At 34.7% G+C, this 19,613-nt stretch overlaps 1 protein-coding gene across 3 annotated transcripts in view; it reads left to right on the forward strand.

Annotated features, from left to right (window-relative positions):
* Positions 1-19,613, forward strand: part of LOC106051272 (uncharacterized) — a 35,525-nt gene that overhangs the window by 7,672 nt on the left and 8,240 nt on the right. The window contains exons 3-8 of one of the 3 annotated variants that reach the window (XM_056039990.1): positions 5,093-5,311; positions 9,938-10,143; positions 12,318-12,477; positions 13,564-13,703; positions 17,370-17,555; positions 18,774-18,890. In XM_056039990.1, the coding sequence (XP_055895965.1) occupies positions 10,033-10,143; positions 12,318-12,477; positions 13,564-13,703; positions 17,370-17,555; positions 18,774-18,890 (714 nt within the window). In that variant the 5' untranslated portion in view covers positions 5,093-5,311; positions 9,938-10,032. Of the gene's footprint in view, positions 1-5,092; positions 5,312-9,745; positions 9,767-9,937; positions 10,144-12,317; positions 12,478-13,563; positions 13,704-17,369; positions 17,556-18,773; positions 18,891-19,613 lie in introns of those variants that run through there. The other 2 variants (XM_056039992.1, XM_056039991.1) reach the window with 2 other exon arrangements.

Raw genomic sequence — 19,613 nt, forward strand, 5'->3', positions numbered from 1 at the left:
AGAGACAGGAAGAAAAAGAATATCAAACAAAGATACGTCAAAAAGAAGCAGAAAAACAAAGAGAATATCAAGCAAAAGAACATTGTAACATGACTTTAACAACAGACATAATAGGTGAAGCCATAGCTTTAGCAGAAAAACTCAACATTCCTTCACATGAACGAGAAAGATGGTTTGATAATAAATTAGCTGAGTTCGACAGAGAAAACGACAGAAAACGGCAAGAAGAACTAAAACGAGAATTATTAAAATTGAAAAATACCGAATTCAAAGCTGAACAAAAGAATGATGCAACATTAACAAGAATATACCAGAAAACTCAATTAGGAAAGCGTACAGCATATCTCGAAGATGGATTTCTCAAGAAGTATATTATCCGCAAGTACAATGTAATTGAACAAATATATGTACCACAGAAGTACAGACAACAAATAATCAAAGCCAAGCATGAGTTTTATGAAACCATACATATGAGTGTAACAAGTACTAAGAAGAGAATTGCCAAAGAATATTATTGGCCTAGCCTGACCAAAGATGTCAAGAAATACATTAATAATTGTTCACATTGTCAACATGATTATTGTGAGAAGAAACAAACTCAAAAGAAAAGCAACATAACTAAAACAAAGAATGAACCAGACTACAAAGCCAGAATTGACAACAATGAATCTATGCATCATGACTCAAGTAAATCTACAGGGACATCACTGCCTACTACATGTCCATCCCTACCCACTACATGTCCATCCCTACCTGACAATATAAGCCCATCCCTGCCTAGTACTTTCCCATCCCTAACCACTGATGATGACTTCATACATCAAGATTTGAACAAGACATCTGCATCATTATCTACCAATACTATGATATGCATTGAACATTTTTGCTACAATCAAGACAAGTCTCATGAACCAGAAGCAGATACTTATGTTCAATCAACTTTGGCTATACCAGACAAAAGTGAAACTATTCAATCTGACTCTACCACTCATACAAGTATTCCTCATCTGAAAGAATGTGAGTCAACTAAAGAAGCCATTACAACCATGAACATTGGAAGTCAAAGAATATTACATGAACACATGAAATCAAGATATTTTGCTCAAGGAGATCAAATCAATTTACTGTTACCAGATTGGAGTAACAAGCTATTCTACAAATGGCAAGGTCCATTTACCATCACCAGAAAGATTTCCAACCTGCTTTATGAAATCAATGTCAACAAGGTTACCAAAGTATTTCATGTTCATATGTTTGAACATTACCATGAAACAGATAATGAAGACATCAAAGCAGAAGTTGAACATTTTACAAGCTTAGCAACTATTCCTGAGGAAGAAGAAACATCATCAACACCCATTCCTGAGATAGATGTTTCATTACCAACATCAAATAACATTGACATTCCCAAGGTCATCACTCTGGATGACATAGCACTACAGAAAGTGAAGGACACTAAAGTGTTTCCAGACCATGCAGATTTCTTTACCAGTGTTTCTGAAACATTCCCATTACTGCAATTTGAAAACAACTCAGAAAGCAATAACATTGACAACACCAAGTTTCATCCTCCGTCCACTCAAAGGGCAACTTTTCTTCAGAAAGGAACAAATGAACTTCTTCAACATTGCTGTATCGACCGATTGAACTCAGACATGTTCAGTCATTGCTCTATTGAACATTATAACGCAAAGCATTCTGCTACCATTGTTCTACAGCGTCAAAGTTCATCAACCAGAAAATTGAGTTTTGGTTTCGGACAATTCTTATTTTCACCAAACTCAAACGCGGTTCAATCAGACATTATCTGTGAGATCACTATGACATGGAGACAACAGCTTCATAAACTGAAAGACCTTTTCTTCAAGTTTAGAAAACGCACATGCACATCCATGTCGGCAATTCAGAAGGGTTCCGAACTTTACATTTCTACTCTACATATGTACTATAGCATATTTAGTGCCACTCGATCCATTATCATTCATACTCGTCAAGGAAGAACATTATCCAGTTATATTTAATTAATTAATTAATTTGTCTACTCATTTTTTCCACAGGAGTTCTATATCAGATGTTATATTTTTTTCAGCACCAAGCAACCCACTGGGGAAAGTCACTCATTCAAGATACTTTGTTTATTATATTTCAGCATCTTTGCATATGACATGCATCAGACATCTTAATTTTTAAATCATGTGCATTTTATTTCAGGTCGAATATTATTGCATATATCCTATTATAATAGTACAGACACATGACAGACAATTGGAATTTTTCATTGCTTCACACATGTTGAGATTTATATCACATTGAGTATTATTATTCAGAAGATTGTCATGTACTATCACAATTATTTTTTCTATGTCAATTGTTCATATGCAATATATTTTTTCCATGTACACAATTTCACAAATGAGTTATAATGTCATATTTTAATTTCATCATGAAGCTTCATAACTTATTCAATTCAAGATTTATGCTTTGTACAACTTTTGATATTGTTCATGACAAGCATTGTCTCATTTTCATAACCACTTGAATAGTGAGACAGGTATTCAAAGTCATCAATAATTGTATTCACTGCATTTACATTTTTTATTATTGTTGTTATCTCCAAGTTGACTTTATTTTGTCATATGTTACCTCAACCATTTTTCTATAGTTTCATGTATGGTATTTTATGTATACATATGAGCATTTCTATTACCATACAAATGCTAAATGGAGAGGGGGGTAATATGTCACAGATTACATTATAGAATTGTTTGTACATTTCACTTTTGAAAGTAATATAAGCCCTCGACATGAGTCTCGGGATTTAATCCTCAAATTTAGACACTTGACATTCAAGTCAGGATTTACCCAAGGGGACGTAATTAGTATGTTTGAAATCTATTGGTTGATTTGAATTTAAACAAAGACATTTTTGAAAAGAGTTAGCGCAAAAGAATTGGCGGTAGTAAGAAAGAAAAGTCAGTCGATAAAATAATGTTCTTGTAGCTAGTCACGTTTCTAGGAGCTCGGTTTGAAAAGCCTTTGTAATATGTTCCATATTCATTGATTTGTAATTTTGTACATAAGCTGTACTTACGTTATGTTTAAATAAAGTTCCAGAGTTTTGTTTTATCAAAGAATCGTTAATTTGTGAGTCTAGATCGTCAATTTTGTTAACTATTGAATTGAAGTAAAATCCCCGGCATAACAACACATCGTAACATCGTGCATGTTGTTACATCTGGCACAAGTGTTGTTACACTAATAAACACACTTCAACTCCAACGGAAATATAGATAATCCTTTAATATCCGATAGAGCACAAAAATGACAGCCACTCTCAAGAAATATATGTACATAAACATCAGTCCAGGAAAAAACCACTGACTACCAATTTCACTCTCATCCTACAAGGAAACACTCACATTCAAAACCATCACGTGTAGACTGGTCACATTCATGCCTGGGGGTGGGGAGGGGGGGGGGGTGGGGGGGAATAAAGAAAGGGATGTAACTCTTTCATACTTAAATAGTAACAAAGAAATAACACATTCACTCTTACCAAACCTGCCTCTGACACTTTACCCATTCCTTAGTCTGTAGGACCGTTGGGGCACCATGCATGATTTGTCAACCGTCTTTCTCCATTCCTCTCTGTCTTTTGCATTATGGTTTATTTAAAGAAATCTTTACAAATCAAATAAGAACATAAACTAAAATGTTATTTAACCTAGGTTAGTCCAATAATAGAAAATGCATCCTCTGTTTCGGAGCTCTCAACTTAAGAAAACTTATAAAAACTGGAACAGACACAAAATTGAGCAGAAAGATTCATTACAAACGAATATTCACATTTGATTAGAGTAACACCATTAGTGAAATCATTAAATTTAGACACCCTTCACAATACAAGACTTAAAAGTAAACCATCAATTATACATAAAACACTGAACCCTAATCTTCAAATTCAAAAACAAAATCTAATATAATACCCAGAAATACACAAAATAAAGGCACATTCCTTGTTTCATATGCTAGGACAAATCTGTACAAATGCTCCTTCTTTCGCAGTGCTATTAGAGCATGGAATGGGTTGCCTGAGTCAGCCAGGAAAACCAATCTTAGCATTGATAAACATGCAACATTACAATGACCTAGGTCACGCGTAGGATGTAATCATCCGTTTTGAAGTAACGTTTCTATTTTATAAGATAAGATAAGAAGCGTCTGCAAACAATATTGACTCAACACTTTTTGATGAGGACATTTTAAAACGTCTCCGCTAACGTGATTCTTCTCGACTTTCGTGAGACAACATGGTCGAAATATTCTCGAATGTTGTACGTCGATATATCAACGACTTTTGTGTGACAACATGGTCGAAATATTCTCGAATGTTGTACGTCGATATATCAACGACTTTTGTGTGACAAACAAAAAAGAATTCCGAGGCAAGACGACTTACTTAAACACTAAGATGATCTTACGACAATCACGCCCATTACAGACGTACGTGCGCTACAGACACCTCGAATAGCCCGCGTGTAAAATACTGGCCAGTGCGCCCTCTTTCCATATTCAACTTTATTTTGCCAGTTACTTTTTTTTAAAACTGGGATGTTCTTATCTTACTGCTCGAAAAAGTTGTTCTAGAGTCATTTTAGAGTCATTCTAGAGTCACATTCTAGAGTCATTCTAGGCTATTGGAAACAGAATTCTAAAGCTTAGAACGCAAGGAAGGTCTTGGTGCAAGAGTTCCTTTTTGCTGGATGAAAAGAGAATCTGCTGCATATCCAAAACTATCTCAAGAAATGTTTTCTAGTATACAAAACTCTAAATGATTATCTGTGAAACACATTTTAAAAAAAAAGACGATTCATTAGATAAATTCATTCATTCATTAGATTATAATTAGATAGATTCATTCATTCATTAGATAGATTCATTCCTAGATTCATTAGTAAAATTTTTAAACAGTTGCAAGTATTAATGCAAAGTAAAACTGGAAAATCGTATTTTATATGATTATATGTAGGCTATTTAATGTTCTTTTCTTTTTCATTACATACATAACTTGGGCTCCCCACCCCTACCACAGTTGTGGGGCCTTTAGTCACGTTTAGTGCTCTATCGGAGGCAGGTGGTCCACCGATAAAGGTTGAGAAACACTGTATTAAGTGTTTGTATTTTCCAATAAAATGTGTGGGAATTTCCGATAAGACGTTCACAGAATGAAGACTCTTAGTCTAGATTGAGGATGTAAAAAGTGTACACTCCATGTGATCTCTGCAACACATTATTACATCTATTTGTCATGGTGAGTAATGTGTAGACGATTTCATTCAATTGATGATCCCGCAATATAGATCTAGATCTAATTATTTGAAACTTTAACAATTGATACCCGGTATAGGTACTATTACTATAATAAAAATAAATTAGGCTATCTTTTGTTACGATAATTTTCTCATTTTTGCAATTACTCTATTCAGCTTGCAAAGTCATGGGCTCAAAATCCTGGATGGGGGTGGACGCGGCTCTAGAAAACAACTTTATTTTCCTGGAAATTGGCCAGTTGATGTAAAGCTTTGAGAAAAGACTACTAGATCTAGGAACTGGCCACTCACTGGGAAAAACCTGTTTTGACCGTTCTACTTTTTTTTATAAAAAAAAAATTCCAATTTGGTTCGAGGACTAGAAAATGTTAATCTTGGACAGACTTCGGTATTTCGGTTTAATAAATCAATGGACGGTCTAAAAAAACATTTTGCACACCGTCTTCTAAGTCTAGATTCTAGGGCTAGGCCTATCATAAGAATTGTATAGACTCTGTAGGGCCGGTCTTAGGCATAGGCAAAATAGGCAGCCTCCTAGGGTCTATTGATGGGGGCTTTGCACAGGACTCAGAACAATCTGTTTTAGAGAAGAAATAACAAAACTTGTGTCCAATGCTAAAGGTGGAGTTCACTAGGTTTTAAATAAATGGCGCATTTTTTTTTTCGCTTTGTATTTTTCTATTTCATTTGGGGCCACCAAATTCACTTCGCCTAGGGCTTCCAATTACTAAGGCCGGCCCTGTACTCTGAGTAATATATACATAACGCTTAACAAGTTGTTTTTTTTTCGACGGAGGGAAATTGGGGCGTGGTAGAAAATATACAATTTGTATTTCAATCAATCATTCATTAGTTATTAAGAATAGAAAGAGTCGACAGCTTCATCAGATGTAAATTGTTTGACATGTTTCGGATGTTCCTTCAGAGTTACTTCCTTGTCCAAACCTCCCGCAGGACGACGAGGGATGGACCGGCACCTTCGAAGGTCACGGATGGGCTAGGCAGGGTTTGAACCTAGGGTACCATCGATAAATCCAAACAACAGTCCAGCGCGCAAACCGCACGACCAGGCAGCCATCCACCCACACTGGCGGATCCAGGGGGGCGGTAGGGGGGCGGACGAATTTTAGTATAGAATTCACACAATTTGTATACGAATTTATTACTTATGTTAATAATATATACAAATTATTTATATTTCAACCTATTTTAGATTACTTCGCTCCCCCTCTAGTATGTTGGCCGATTTTGAGGTCGGGAGCGGGTGATGGCATCAATCCCGCCCTCCATAAGCTTTCGAGGGGGGGCGGTCCAATTTATTTGTAGAAATCACAGCTTGCTAATAGAATCAATTAAATATATATAATATATATATAATATATATATATATATATATGATTAAAACCTGTTATTGATATTTTAACCGATCTTTACATTATGTATTTCCCCTGTTGACCGATTAGGGGGGGGGGGCGAATACCTCTACTTCCCTTCCCACCTAAACACTATGAGTGGGGGGCGGTCCTATTTTTATGGAGAAATCATAGTTTGTGAACAAAATTAGTTGAATATCTATATAATATAAGCTACGTATTGATATGTGAACCGATTTGTATATTATGTCGCACCACACTCTAATCGCAAAATTAATGTTTAGTAAGTATAAAATGAAAAAGGGTTGTACCAGGTGGGAGGGGCCATACATGCGATCGCCTTCCCCCCATCGGACAAACCAATACTTTTTCTTTTTGTATTATAGTTACAAAATATAAAAAAATCTGTCACTAATACGCTATAAATTAAATTCTTATATCGAGTCGCCCCACCCCTATTCTTTAATGCCTAATGCAATCATTAGCAGAAATTCTAAAAAGGAGCGAGGATTAATCGTTTTCACTCTACCGCCCTCTCCCCTTTTTAGAAGAAAACATGACGTTTTAAAACAGAATAGTCAAATATGGTTTATGTAATTACACATGAATTTATCATAATTATTTTAAGAAAGACTTTGCTTTGGAAAAGTTAGAATTCATATGAAATTTTTCAGTATAAGAGTAACGAATGAGATAAGTTCTAAGCCCAGGTAATCTTTTCGTATTCGCCTTTTTCCAATCTTTACTCAATCTGATATTTTTCTAGTTAAATAAATTTGGGACTATAACTCACAATTTATACTTGAATCCTAAAAATGCAACAAAAAAAATTTGGCCCACTTCATTTCTATTCGAACTTCCGAATTGTTTTGTTTAGAGCTTTTGAACAAAATGTATCAATTACAAATGAGCATTTTGTTTTTAAATATTATTTATCGAATTTTTTTTTTTCTGCAGCGATCCTCCTAGCCTTAAATCTAAATATATAAGGTAACTTTTCAAGGAACACATCGGTTTTATTTCCAATGTAGTGAGGGCCTATAAATTCATAGAAGAATATTTTTCAAGTAAAACATTATTCAAAGGTCCTTTTTTAATAGGATGAATAATGATCTTTAGGTCAGGAGAATGCGTTTCTTCGGTGAAGAATGTAAGAAAACGCTTTTGGCGTCGGGGCTTCGCCTTTTTTGGGCACTTCGAAGAAATAGATTGTATATAAATTTAGATTTCAAGATTATAAGCTGCAGATGTGGCTTCAAAAATATTAATTATTAAAAGAGTATTATTTCGGTGAACCAGATATATCTGTAAAGTCTGTCAACAATTGTTTAAATAATGAGTAATGATTAGCATTAAATAGGTCTGTCCAGTAAAATGAAAATGTATATTTTTGGTGAACGTCAGTAATTTATAATATACGATTAGATATAGGTAGATTATATAGCCCTAATAATATAGGCTGCCTGGTCGTGGGTAGTGCGGTTTGCGCTCGGGACTGTCGTACGGACTTATTGAGTTCAAACCTGCCCCCCCCCCCCCCCCCCCCGTCGTCCTGCGAAAGGTTCGGACTAGGAAGTAAATTATCCTCAACTTTGAATTAAATCAGTAACATATCAAACATTGTACAGACAGGCCTAGATATAAATCTCAATTTGTTTGAGCTCATTTTTTTTCACCAGACAACTAGATCTAGATGTAGATGAAGATGTACTGCTTTGATATTAAGTAAGTTGACCAGACATCCCTACTTAGGTGGGACAGGCATGCTTTGTACTGCTTGTCATGCTTTTTATAAAATGTCCTGGCGGGACAGCAAAAAGTCGATCAATGTCACGCTTTTATTTCAAAATTTGATTTTACAAATCACGTTTTGGTTAATAGCTTAAAATTTAGCATCTTTCGGTCTTTCCTGTGTATTCTTTGTGGCATGATTAGTGTTCCTGCGTTCTCACTAACTGACGTCAGAAAGTTTTGGTCTTTCCTGTGTATTCTTTGTTTGTTGCATGATTAGTGTTCCTGCGTTCTCACTAACTGACGTCAGAAAGTTTAGGGTCAACTCTTGGCGTTTTGTTTTTTTCTGGTGTCCAGTCCTGGATTTTCTTGAAAGTCTTGTGATAAACTGTACAGGAAGATGCATGCGTCAATGAAGTAGACCCTAAGGTTTCAAAGCAACAGCTTCACTAAAGGATGAAAGTACCGGACCTTCATTGCCACACCTCGGAGGGAGATACTATGTTACCAACTTAAATATGCCGTTTTTCTTTATTTTTAAAATACCCTACTGTAATGACGAATAGATCGTTGAAAACACCATTGCTTGTCAGGGCATAGAGATAAATTCCTGTCGTGATAAACTGACGCCTTGGTTTTTTTTCTATGAAATTAAAATATAAGAAATTCAAATTTACTCTATAAATTAGCAATATGAAGCAGTTCAAACAGTTATAAAAAATATTAATAAAAATGGCTACTCGAATAGAGAACAGAATAAGACAAAGAATCCATAGGCCTATATTCTACTTAACATCCCAAAATGTGTCATTATTATTGTAGTAGCTCAATGATCTTCTGGAAGTATACCGTTGTACATGTCTCAACTCATCGACTGCTTCTCTTGCTACAATCTCGAGTTCCTCCACACCTTGACTCATACCAACCCTCTCTCCTATACGATACAGTCATAGTAAAAAATAAGTATGAAGATACTGACAGCAACGTCTGAGAAGGGTCTATATTTTTAGGCCCTATAATTGAAATATGTCCCGCTTTCGTTCCTCAAATATCTGGTCTATATCTTTCCTAGCTTTATGATTAGCTGAAAGGTTTCCAAACATTACCGGTTAGCTTAAATTAGTGAATAGCTAGAATCAATCTATACTATTTTGATCCATAGTATTTTCTTCAGTGATGGCTGCCTGGTCGTGCGGTTTGCACGCTGGACTGTCGTTCAGATTTATCGATGGTCCCGGGTTCAAACCCTGCCCGCTCCCATCCCCCGTCGTCCTGCGGGAGGTTTGGACTAGGAAGTAATTATCTTCAACTCTGAAGGAACATCCGAAACATGTAAAACAAACATTTTTCTATCCAATAGCTAGTTGAACTCTATATTTGAGTATTGAATATTTGTTATTTTACTATATTATTATACACTCATTTTCTCTTATTATTAGAATAAGATTTATTGTGATACGTAAGTAAATAAACACCCATTAAAAATAAACTTAAATATTTCAGAGGTAATGAATAAGTTTCATCTGCAAATCAAAGAACAAATATAGACCTAAAACTAGATTTAGTTTAGATCAAATTCTATTAGGTCTAAAGCTACCATGGATGATACCAACAGAAGTCAAGAGCAGGGCACTGGTCTTACATTTGCAGACATGAGCATTAATATTCCACGCGTGACAAATCAACCAATTGAAACTGCTATTGGAAAGGTAGGACTTCTATTGACTGAGTTGTGAGATCTGTTTTTAAAAAATTGTCTTTAATATAAATTACCGACTAGAGTATACATTATGCAGGATGTAATCATCTTCTTTTTTGAAGTAACGTCTGTATTATATAAGATCATAGTCTATGGGTAAGATACAGTACATTTGCTAATTAGATTGTAGATGTAAGTTTCTATCTTAATAAAAACGTAGCCTATTGTTTTAGTTATTGATATATCTAGGCTCTCTTTATGCAGGCAACGAAGTTTGAAAACATCTGGCTTTCATTCTGTTATTTATTGCAGTGACACATTTTTTCCATCAATCGAATTCAATCTTCATATCTTTTGGCAGAGGTGCCCTTAACAGTACGCATGGCCCGGGACGCGTGTCATACGCGGACCCGTGAGTCGTAAACGTAGTCTATAAATACCGTACTATTATAGGCCTACTACCGTCTCAACCGTCTCTTATGTTGTAGGCTTTATTATTGTTAAAAAACATAGTACATTACACTTCTGTACTATTGGCCGTTTGACTAGGTTACGTCAGTGGGAAGGGATTTGGGGGCCCGGTGGGCTTGCTCTTTAGGGCCCCTGCATTTTGACATTCGGCATCATGACGAGATAATGTAGCCTTGTTGGGTAAATATATACGTCTAATGTGTGGATTGCATGCAACATGATCACTAATTTACGGTACGTGACGTTTTGGCGCATGGGGACTTTTTGGCGCGAGATATAATTTGATGATAATTTAATAAGCACGTAGCTTTTATAACAATGTTTATTTCACTCTCTACTATAATATTGTATGTATAATACGAATTCTAACACCTTCCAGCCTGGTCTTGTGTAATATTAGTGATTTAACAATATATAAATAACAAACTTAATTACCAAAACTAACGGACAAAAGTATCTATTGTTCTGTACATGAAAAATACGTTCGACAAAAACACACATATAAAACAAAGATATGTAGGATTAATTTTAAAGAAATAATACAATGAACGTAAATTATGTGACCAAAACATTTCGCGCCAAAACACCCCAATGCGCGTTAACGGCTACGCCAAAACGGCGGCACCAAAACTTGCCTGCTTACATAACCACATGAATAGCAAGATAATATGACATTGGCTTGGTATTTAATGTAAAAAAAAAGTGGACACTCATTTGGGGGACTCTCAAGTGGGGTCCCGAGGGGGGGGGGGATTTTTAAATTTGGACCCCCCCCCACACACACACCCTAGCTACTCCACTGCCTTACGTACAGAATTGTCATTATTTTGCATGTAAGTTTGTACTTATATTTTTATCACCCCATTCCTCTAATATTCATTTATTGACTTTAATTCAACGTAACTAATGGTTCAGAAACACTTTGCGTGAGAAATCAACAAACTAGATAATAATTTTTTTCTGCTATTGCGGCGTCCCCTCAGGCGCGGGGCCTGGGGCGATTACTCCACTTGCCTCCCCCTAAAGTCGCCTCTACTTTTGGTTTCAACATACATATTTCTGAAAGGTGATACTCTTTTTAACAATCTGCTTGATGAAGAGAAATTCGTATATTCCAAGCTATTCAAAAGAAACCTGTTCCTGAGAGTTCCTCCTTTATTTTCTCTTCTGCATTCCCGAGCATAACGCTAACCTTCAACGATCATTGTCACTGATCAACGCAGTCATACAGACATAGGCCTATATTCTTCACTCAGAGTCATTTGTCTTAAAAGTAAATTCTGATTTGTCAGATAAAGGAAATAATTGAGCCAAAATTTCAACTTGATGCGAGTGTGGGAGAAAGAACGTGTGCAAACTTTTGACCAGACAGACAAACAGACAGACAGAGTTGATAAAGGCTTTATAAAAAAAAAACATCTTGTTTATAATTTTTAGCAACTTTGACATGTACACTAATACAGCCTCGTAGTGTTATAGCTTTTGACTTACAATGATGAATTAACGTATATATGTTGAAATGTATTGGCTAAACTGCCTAAACAATGATTAATTAACTTGTATGTTGAAATGTATTGGCTAAACTGCCTAAACAATGATTAATTAACTTGTATTTTGAAATGTATTGGCTAAACTGCCTAAACAATGATTAATTAACTTGTATGTTGAAATGTATTGGCTAAACCATGCCTAAACTATCTCTTTTTCTTCCAGTGCCAAAGGTTTCAAGACTTGACTATACTGGAGAAAGTGTTTTTCATCCTAATGCTTGCATCCATTGTCACAGCAGCATGTTTTACTATTTATAGAATGTCTACGCTGGCGCGTACTGAACCAGATTTTACATTTTGTATTTTTCTCCTAGTGAATGCTGGTATGTCAATCTTTGGTTTTAATTGTTAACCAAAATAAAATGAACACAAACTAAGTAGGAATTGTTCCCAAGTGGATGAAATGATGCACCTGACAACATGAATATACATTTAGACTTAATTAACATTGTATCTTTCATGACTAGACTGCTACACTTATCAAATCATAATTTCCTATAGGCTGTTTTAGAAATGTTGAAGATATCCTAATTTTATACTGCCTACGTGATTTGAAATCTATTTTCTCACCACATATAGACATAATTATTTATGATTATAAAAGACAAAGACACTATTTCTGATTATCAGTTAATATAATCATTTACTTTATCAATCAATTGAGGAAGTAGAGGTCAATGATTATACATTTTGTCCAACAGTTTGATGGGACATATGTTTTGACTAGGTCGGTCACTATAACATAAACTGTTTAGTAATTGAAGTGAATGTTTGACCTAAAACGTTTTGTTTTTAAGATAGAATGTGTACAAAAAATATGTGCATACAAAATGCATTCTTAGCTCAAGCAAAAATAAATGTTTAACTATTAGACTATAATTAGCATACCAGAAAACATATTTTGTTCACATAATTTTGAAATAAATATCAGAACATTTATTTAAGGTAAAAAAAAAAAAATTATGTATTTTTTAAGTAGAGCCTCAATAATTTACACTATCAAAACTACCTATTACATTTTTTAAGTATTGTTTTTAAAATAATAAATGTGTGTGAAAGAAAAGTTTTGCATACATTATTTTTAATACAAAATTGTTTGCGTTCAGCAGACCAAAAGTAGACCTTGCAGCCTGTGAAATGGGATTTTTATTTTGAAATTTAAACATGAGAGACAGCTCTTTGAGGGCATCTCAAAAATATTAAGTTCTTAATCACATATCTACCAAGCTATCAAAATATATAAATATTTAGTTACAATTTTCTTTTAAAATAAATTTTTCTTCTGATTAAAAAATACAGCAGAAGAAAACAACGAAATAAGCTTTATTTAGTTTGATTGCAAAACTGTTCTCTGTGAACATGGTTATATGCCATTTCTTTATATTTGATTTATAATTTGTTTATTTCAGCTTTCTGCATATATTTTACGGTAGATTCAATACTAAGAGAAAGACCATCAGAACTTATTGTTTTAATGATCACACAATTTGTTATACTTCTCTACCTTATTATAAACTATGCAGCAGGAAAGAAAAATGATGTCAAACTGGTAAGGTTTTAGATTGTGTACTTCTTCTTCAAGTGAACACCATAGATACTGGTATTTTTACATTTCATTTTTACTTCACTAGATTGGGCTTGGGTTATTTGTTGTTGTTCTCTGACTGTCTTTTATTGGTGGATCTTTTCAAGCATGAGAACTTCCATAGCAATATAAGTTATATTTTATGCAAAGATCTTTAGAACATTACAATCACCAACCTTCTTTATTAGCCTCAATTAAACCTACTCATCCATTTCAAATTGGTGGCTGTGCTGCAATTAATTTCCAGACCAAACAAAAAGTTTAATAATTTGCATTTTTCTCTTTATTAAAGTCTGGTGTATCATTTCTACAATTGAGTACCTACATGATGCCACACATTTAATTGTCACGCTAGCATAAATTAGTTTTATACACAATTCATTGCATTTAGCATGAACTCTATATACACTCTGGTGCTTCATTTGCTCCATAACATTTTATACCTTGGAGTGGAGGGAAGTCAGTTACTTTAATTTTGGGCATTTAGTTAGCAACTCAACAGCTTTAACGTCAGGCCACGTAAGTTTGTTTATAACATTGAAATATTATATAAGAAAAATCGAGTATTGCAAGTTTTTCAGAGCATCAACTATTATTAATTATTACTATGACCAAAATATTTTTTTAATGGCGAGTATTGCTTTCATAAGCCTTTAAATAAACTCAAATATTTATCAAAAGTTCCACTGTAAAAATAAAGTGCATTTATTTTAAAAGATATAGTTCAAATATCCCAATCATCCAAAGTATAACTACATTCGGTGGAGTCAACACTGATAACTTTGCAACTTATCATCATACTGTCTTCATTGGTTCTATATCCAAGTGGTACATGAATTATAATTTTTTATTCAATTGGGAAATTTGAAAAAATATCTCGTTTATTGCTCCCTGTGACAAGTCGGATTAAGATTTTGGCCGTTTTGGGTGTCTAGGGGATTTTATAGTTTGAGAATCCTTACTTGCACATATAAACTACAAGCACAGCGTTATAATGCAGGCAACAAATACTATATTTATATGTAAACTTATGTACTGTTTATTATACAAAATAAGATAATGAAAGGTGAAATGCTGTACAGTTGCTAGTATGGGATCTAGCGTATTTGCATATATAGGACTATCATCATCAGATATTAGAACCAAGTGGTCTGAGTGTCATTAGGCTGGTTGCTTAGCTTTTGGTCCTGTGCTGCACTGGTGAGACGGGTGTGGCTGGTACTGATGCTGTCTGCTGGTGGGCTGGCGTAGTGGATCCAGGCTCCGTGTGCAGTCCAACTTGTATGGTTGCAGAGCTAAGCTGCGTCTACCAATCAGTTAAGCCAGTGACTAGTCTGTGGCTAGCGTTGTTACTTGGACTCTTGAAGGATGAGTAGAACTGATGTCTACAGATCTGGTGCCAGCAAATCTGTTATCAGCTTGAGGTTGCTAAGATTTCAGGCGGATGTAGCCTATAAATAAAAGCTGCAACGATATGATTTATATGTCGGTTTAGCCATAATGATAATACTGAGAGGTAGATGCCTTTCCGTGAAGGACATCTTCAGACTGATGTAAGGAAACTATAAGCTAGTTTCATAAATATCAAAGGGAACTAACAAATGAATATAGTGTCTCATCAAGGGAGATAACAATAATAATGGGGACTCCCATAAAGGGAAATAACACACAGCAATAAGTGATATATGATAAGTAATACAAGTGAGGTTCACCAATCACGGTGAGTAGCAAGTACATACATCGCTTAGATAAATGAGATGAAGGGGGAAGGGGAGATCAACGTCTGATACTCGCCCGTGCTCTCACATAAGTAAACATAGAGCATAAGTAAATACCTACTCAGTAATAAGACATGTTGACAGAAATGTTATGATAATTCCCTGCCAAAGAATTAATCAATGATAATATATTGAAGGCTCGTGCTGAGCGCTGATATATCAGAGTTAAATTAATAATAGTTAAAGAGCTAAATACATCTGCTAAGAATTGTTAATAGACTCTAGTCCAGATGGCTTGAACATTTAGCCACAAAGTCATGATATAAAATATAAGTATACAGTAATCTACTTACATTATCCATGATAAGAATGCACAAATATATACACAAATAATGTAGTAATAAATGCACAAATATATATATATATATACATTACTAAGTAAAATGGTTCTCAAGCACTTTACTAAGTTACATACCACCAATCCAAAGTGAAATAAGGGAATGAAAATAGTCCAGAGCTCAAGCAAGAGATAGATGTGCTCCCTGTGTGCTCTCCAGCGTGAATGAGATAGGACGATGAAGTTTGTCCATATACACGTGGATAGAAAAAAAAAGGGGGGGGTTAGTGGCGGGAGATAAATGCAAAGGTGGTGTAGACTATCTGGCGTCTTTGACAAGAAGATCCTCGCTTGACCGTGACGGCGTTTCCGGGAGATAGACACGAAGGCGCGAGTTGAAAGTCCAGGGAGTTCGCCAGGTGGTCAGAGGATAGAAAGGAGGAGGGGGGGTATCAGAGCTCGGCTGGATCAAAGGAGATTATACCTTGATAATGGCTAGTGCTAGACGAACAGCGTTGCCCGAGGCGTTGAGTTGAATGGGTACTTTGAAGTGACCAGCCGCTCCCGGAAAGGGGGGGGGGTCAACGGATGTTTGCCAGGATAGATGGAGGGAGTGTGCTCTTGTCAAGAGTCTAGTGTGATACGTGTCGAGGTGGGGATAGTAAAATGTGACATCGATGCCAAAGGGGTGGGTTTGGATTTGGGTGGTGGCTGTGTTTTTAGCGCTTGATTGACTAAATTAATAAAATTGATGATTACTGGCGTGTAAATAAATTAATTAAATGCTTAGACCTGAGTGATACCTTGAGTGAGCTAAAACGGTTCGTCACACTCCCAATAATGAACTAAATAGGTAGATGTGTCTGTTGTTACGTATATTAAGGAAGAAACTTCTATGACACTGGTCTCTCAGAAGTCTTTTATTGCTCCCAATAATGAACTAAATAGGTAGATGTGTCTGTTGTTACAAGGAAACTTCTATGACACTGGTCTCTCAGAAGTCTTTTCTAAAGGGGCGGGCTAGAAGATAAAACGCTGCTACATTTGAACAACTTGTAGAAGATAAATATTTACAATAGTTTCAAAATTGGTCAGAAGACAATTCTGGGTCAGTCAGTTGTAAAGCAGCAATTTATTTCAGTAACTTAATGTGAATTAATTTATTCACTTTTACAATATATAGTCATCATAATCAAAGAATGTATTGTGCCTGTTGATTTTTCATATCAAGTTTACTTAATTAAATTATTCAAGTTTCAATATGCAACTGTATTATGGGACCTATTCTTATGTAACCATATCATGCCAGTGTATGTAGGTCACTAGATCTAGAACAATTCTCACACAAGGACTATTCAATCTTTTCCTTTTCCAGTTGTTTACAATAGTGGCATGTGATCGCGTTGTAGATTTTCATTCATTATAAAATAACTTTAATTCTAATTTTACAATGGCATTTTCTATCTACTGCACTACTTTCAAGTGTTTTATCTTTCTTCAAAAGTTTAGATTTTATTTTATTTTAAAGATAATTTTTCATTTGATTGTTAACTTGTCTATACATTTCTTTTAAAGTCTAGGCTTGTAATAGCCTGTTTATTTTGTCCTGTGCTGCTAGTTATGGGAGGGATCATAACCAAGCAATACATTGTGTCTGGTCACCTCATCTTTCGAACAGTTGGAGCATCAGAAAACTTGCAGAAACTGTACAGAAATGTTCTGTACTTCCAGGATGGTTTGAAATTTGATCTACAGCTTGGGGTAATTGGAATTAGATAATGATAATAATAATAATTTATATTATCCTTGAGGAAGTTTGTTTTACAATTGTGTATTATACAAAAAAAAAACATAATTAGAGCAAAAATTTAGTACGCACAAAATATACGTTCATATCCCAGTTTCTCTTCAACATTACATGACAAAACTTTTTTTTTGTGTGTGTGATAACTTATAGATAGGTCTTTATTTTGATCTTGTGGGGTAATTAGATATTTTTAGATATACTTTTATGATAACTATATATTTTGATATACAGTTTGGTGTAAATAGGAAAATGATTTTTTCTTAGATACAATCAACAATAATAAGATGTCTTACTTAAGGCATTCTGAATTTAGACAATACGAAAAGCATGCATATATGTAGCCCTGGTGACCAAGTTAAACAAAGGACGTTTGGGCCACGAGGCCGTCATCAGCTACAAAACAAACAAAAAAAGACAAACAACACAAAATAGTCTTAAGTTAACTTATCTGTCCGATGTTGTTCTCTATCGAGGCAGAAAAAAAAATGATCTACGCTGGTGTAAAGTAATAATTTCACATAAAACACTCAAACATAACTAACAAGTATAAAACGTAACGAGACAAAAATATTTAAAAAATCCCTAAGGATAAAAATACATTTCTTGTTTCTTATGTTAGTACAAATTCTTAAGAATTTTCTGTTTCTAATTACCATTTACAAATGAACTATATAACTTTAATTAGCCATTGCTTTCTATGTCTTTCTCTTTTTCTTCTTCCTGGTACTGTTCCTTGTAGGAAGATCTTTGCGTGCCCTGAGGACCTTGTGATGTGGCCATAGAGTTTGAGTTTACGTTTTTTGACAGTGGTTAGCAGTTCATTATGGGGTCCAATTGCTGAATTAATCCTGTTTCTTGTCTCTTCATTCATGATGAAAGTGACGCCTAGGATCTTTTAGTAGCATCTTAGTTCCATGGCTAGGATCATCTCTTCGAGATCTAAGCTTGGCATACACATAAGAATGTGGCTGTGGCCACGAGTACCACTACAAAATAAAATCTAAACTAAATAAGAAATATTTTCATCTTTTGTTAGTTGTTTTAACCATTGAATAAAGGAATAAGGAATATATCAACATTAGCTATTGTGGACTTTAATGTATGTTAAGTTATATATATATATATATATATATATATATATATATATATATATATATATATTTTACTTTCAGGTGTCTCTAGTCATACTTGTTTTAGATGGTGATGATGGAGTTGAGACTCATGAAATAATCATTTTATCAATTGGTCTCGTAGCAAATATTGTTTATTTTTTACTTGGATGGTTTGCAGTAAGAATCTTATTAATCTTTGAATTATTCATTTCTTATTATTATTTCATTTCAGATTTAAATTATTGCTTTTGTATTAGATTACCTTGGTCTTTTTGAAACGAAAGTAATTAGCAATTTTTGAAAACTCATTTAATTAAAAAATGTTTAATGACTTTCTTTAAGACTCTGTGTTTGACTAGTCAGTAAAAAAAAAAGAAAATACTCATGACCATTCTTGAGTTAATATACAAAACAACTAGGTAATCATACCTTCATGGCTGCTTAGTTATTTGACGCACTGCAGATGGTTGAGTTGATGGCGCTAGGCTAGCCATCCCTTGCCATCCAGGGCTAGGATAGGACTTAATAATCTGAACCAAAAGATGTCTGAAACTTATGTCAATTCATAGTTGTATATGCACAGTACAGATGGACTAATTATAGTTTGACAGCTAGGATGGACAGGGGGAGTAATCCAATATGGGGGATGACCATTTGCTTTTTTTTTTTTTTGATGAGATTAAAGGTGGTTGGCAAAACAGAGGTGCCCCATGGAAAAGATAAGATAAGATAAACGCTTTAAAAAACAACTTAGGCGCCATCTTGCTTTAATTGACATCAAAGAGAGCACTTAGCAATAGGCAGCTTCTGATTGAAACAGATGGAGGTTTCTTACAAGGGCCGCAGGTTACACATTTGAGGCCAAAAGAAAATCTACTGCCGATATCAGATATAGACTGT

The sequence above is a fragment of the Biomphalaria glabrata genome, chromosome 9, assembly GCF_947242115.1.
Source record: "Biomphalaria glabrata chromosome 9, xgBioGlab47.1, whole genome shotgun sequence".
NCBI lineage: Eukaryota > Metazoa > Mollusca > Gastropoda > Planorbidae > Biomphalaria > Biomphalaria glabrata.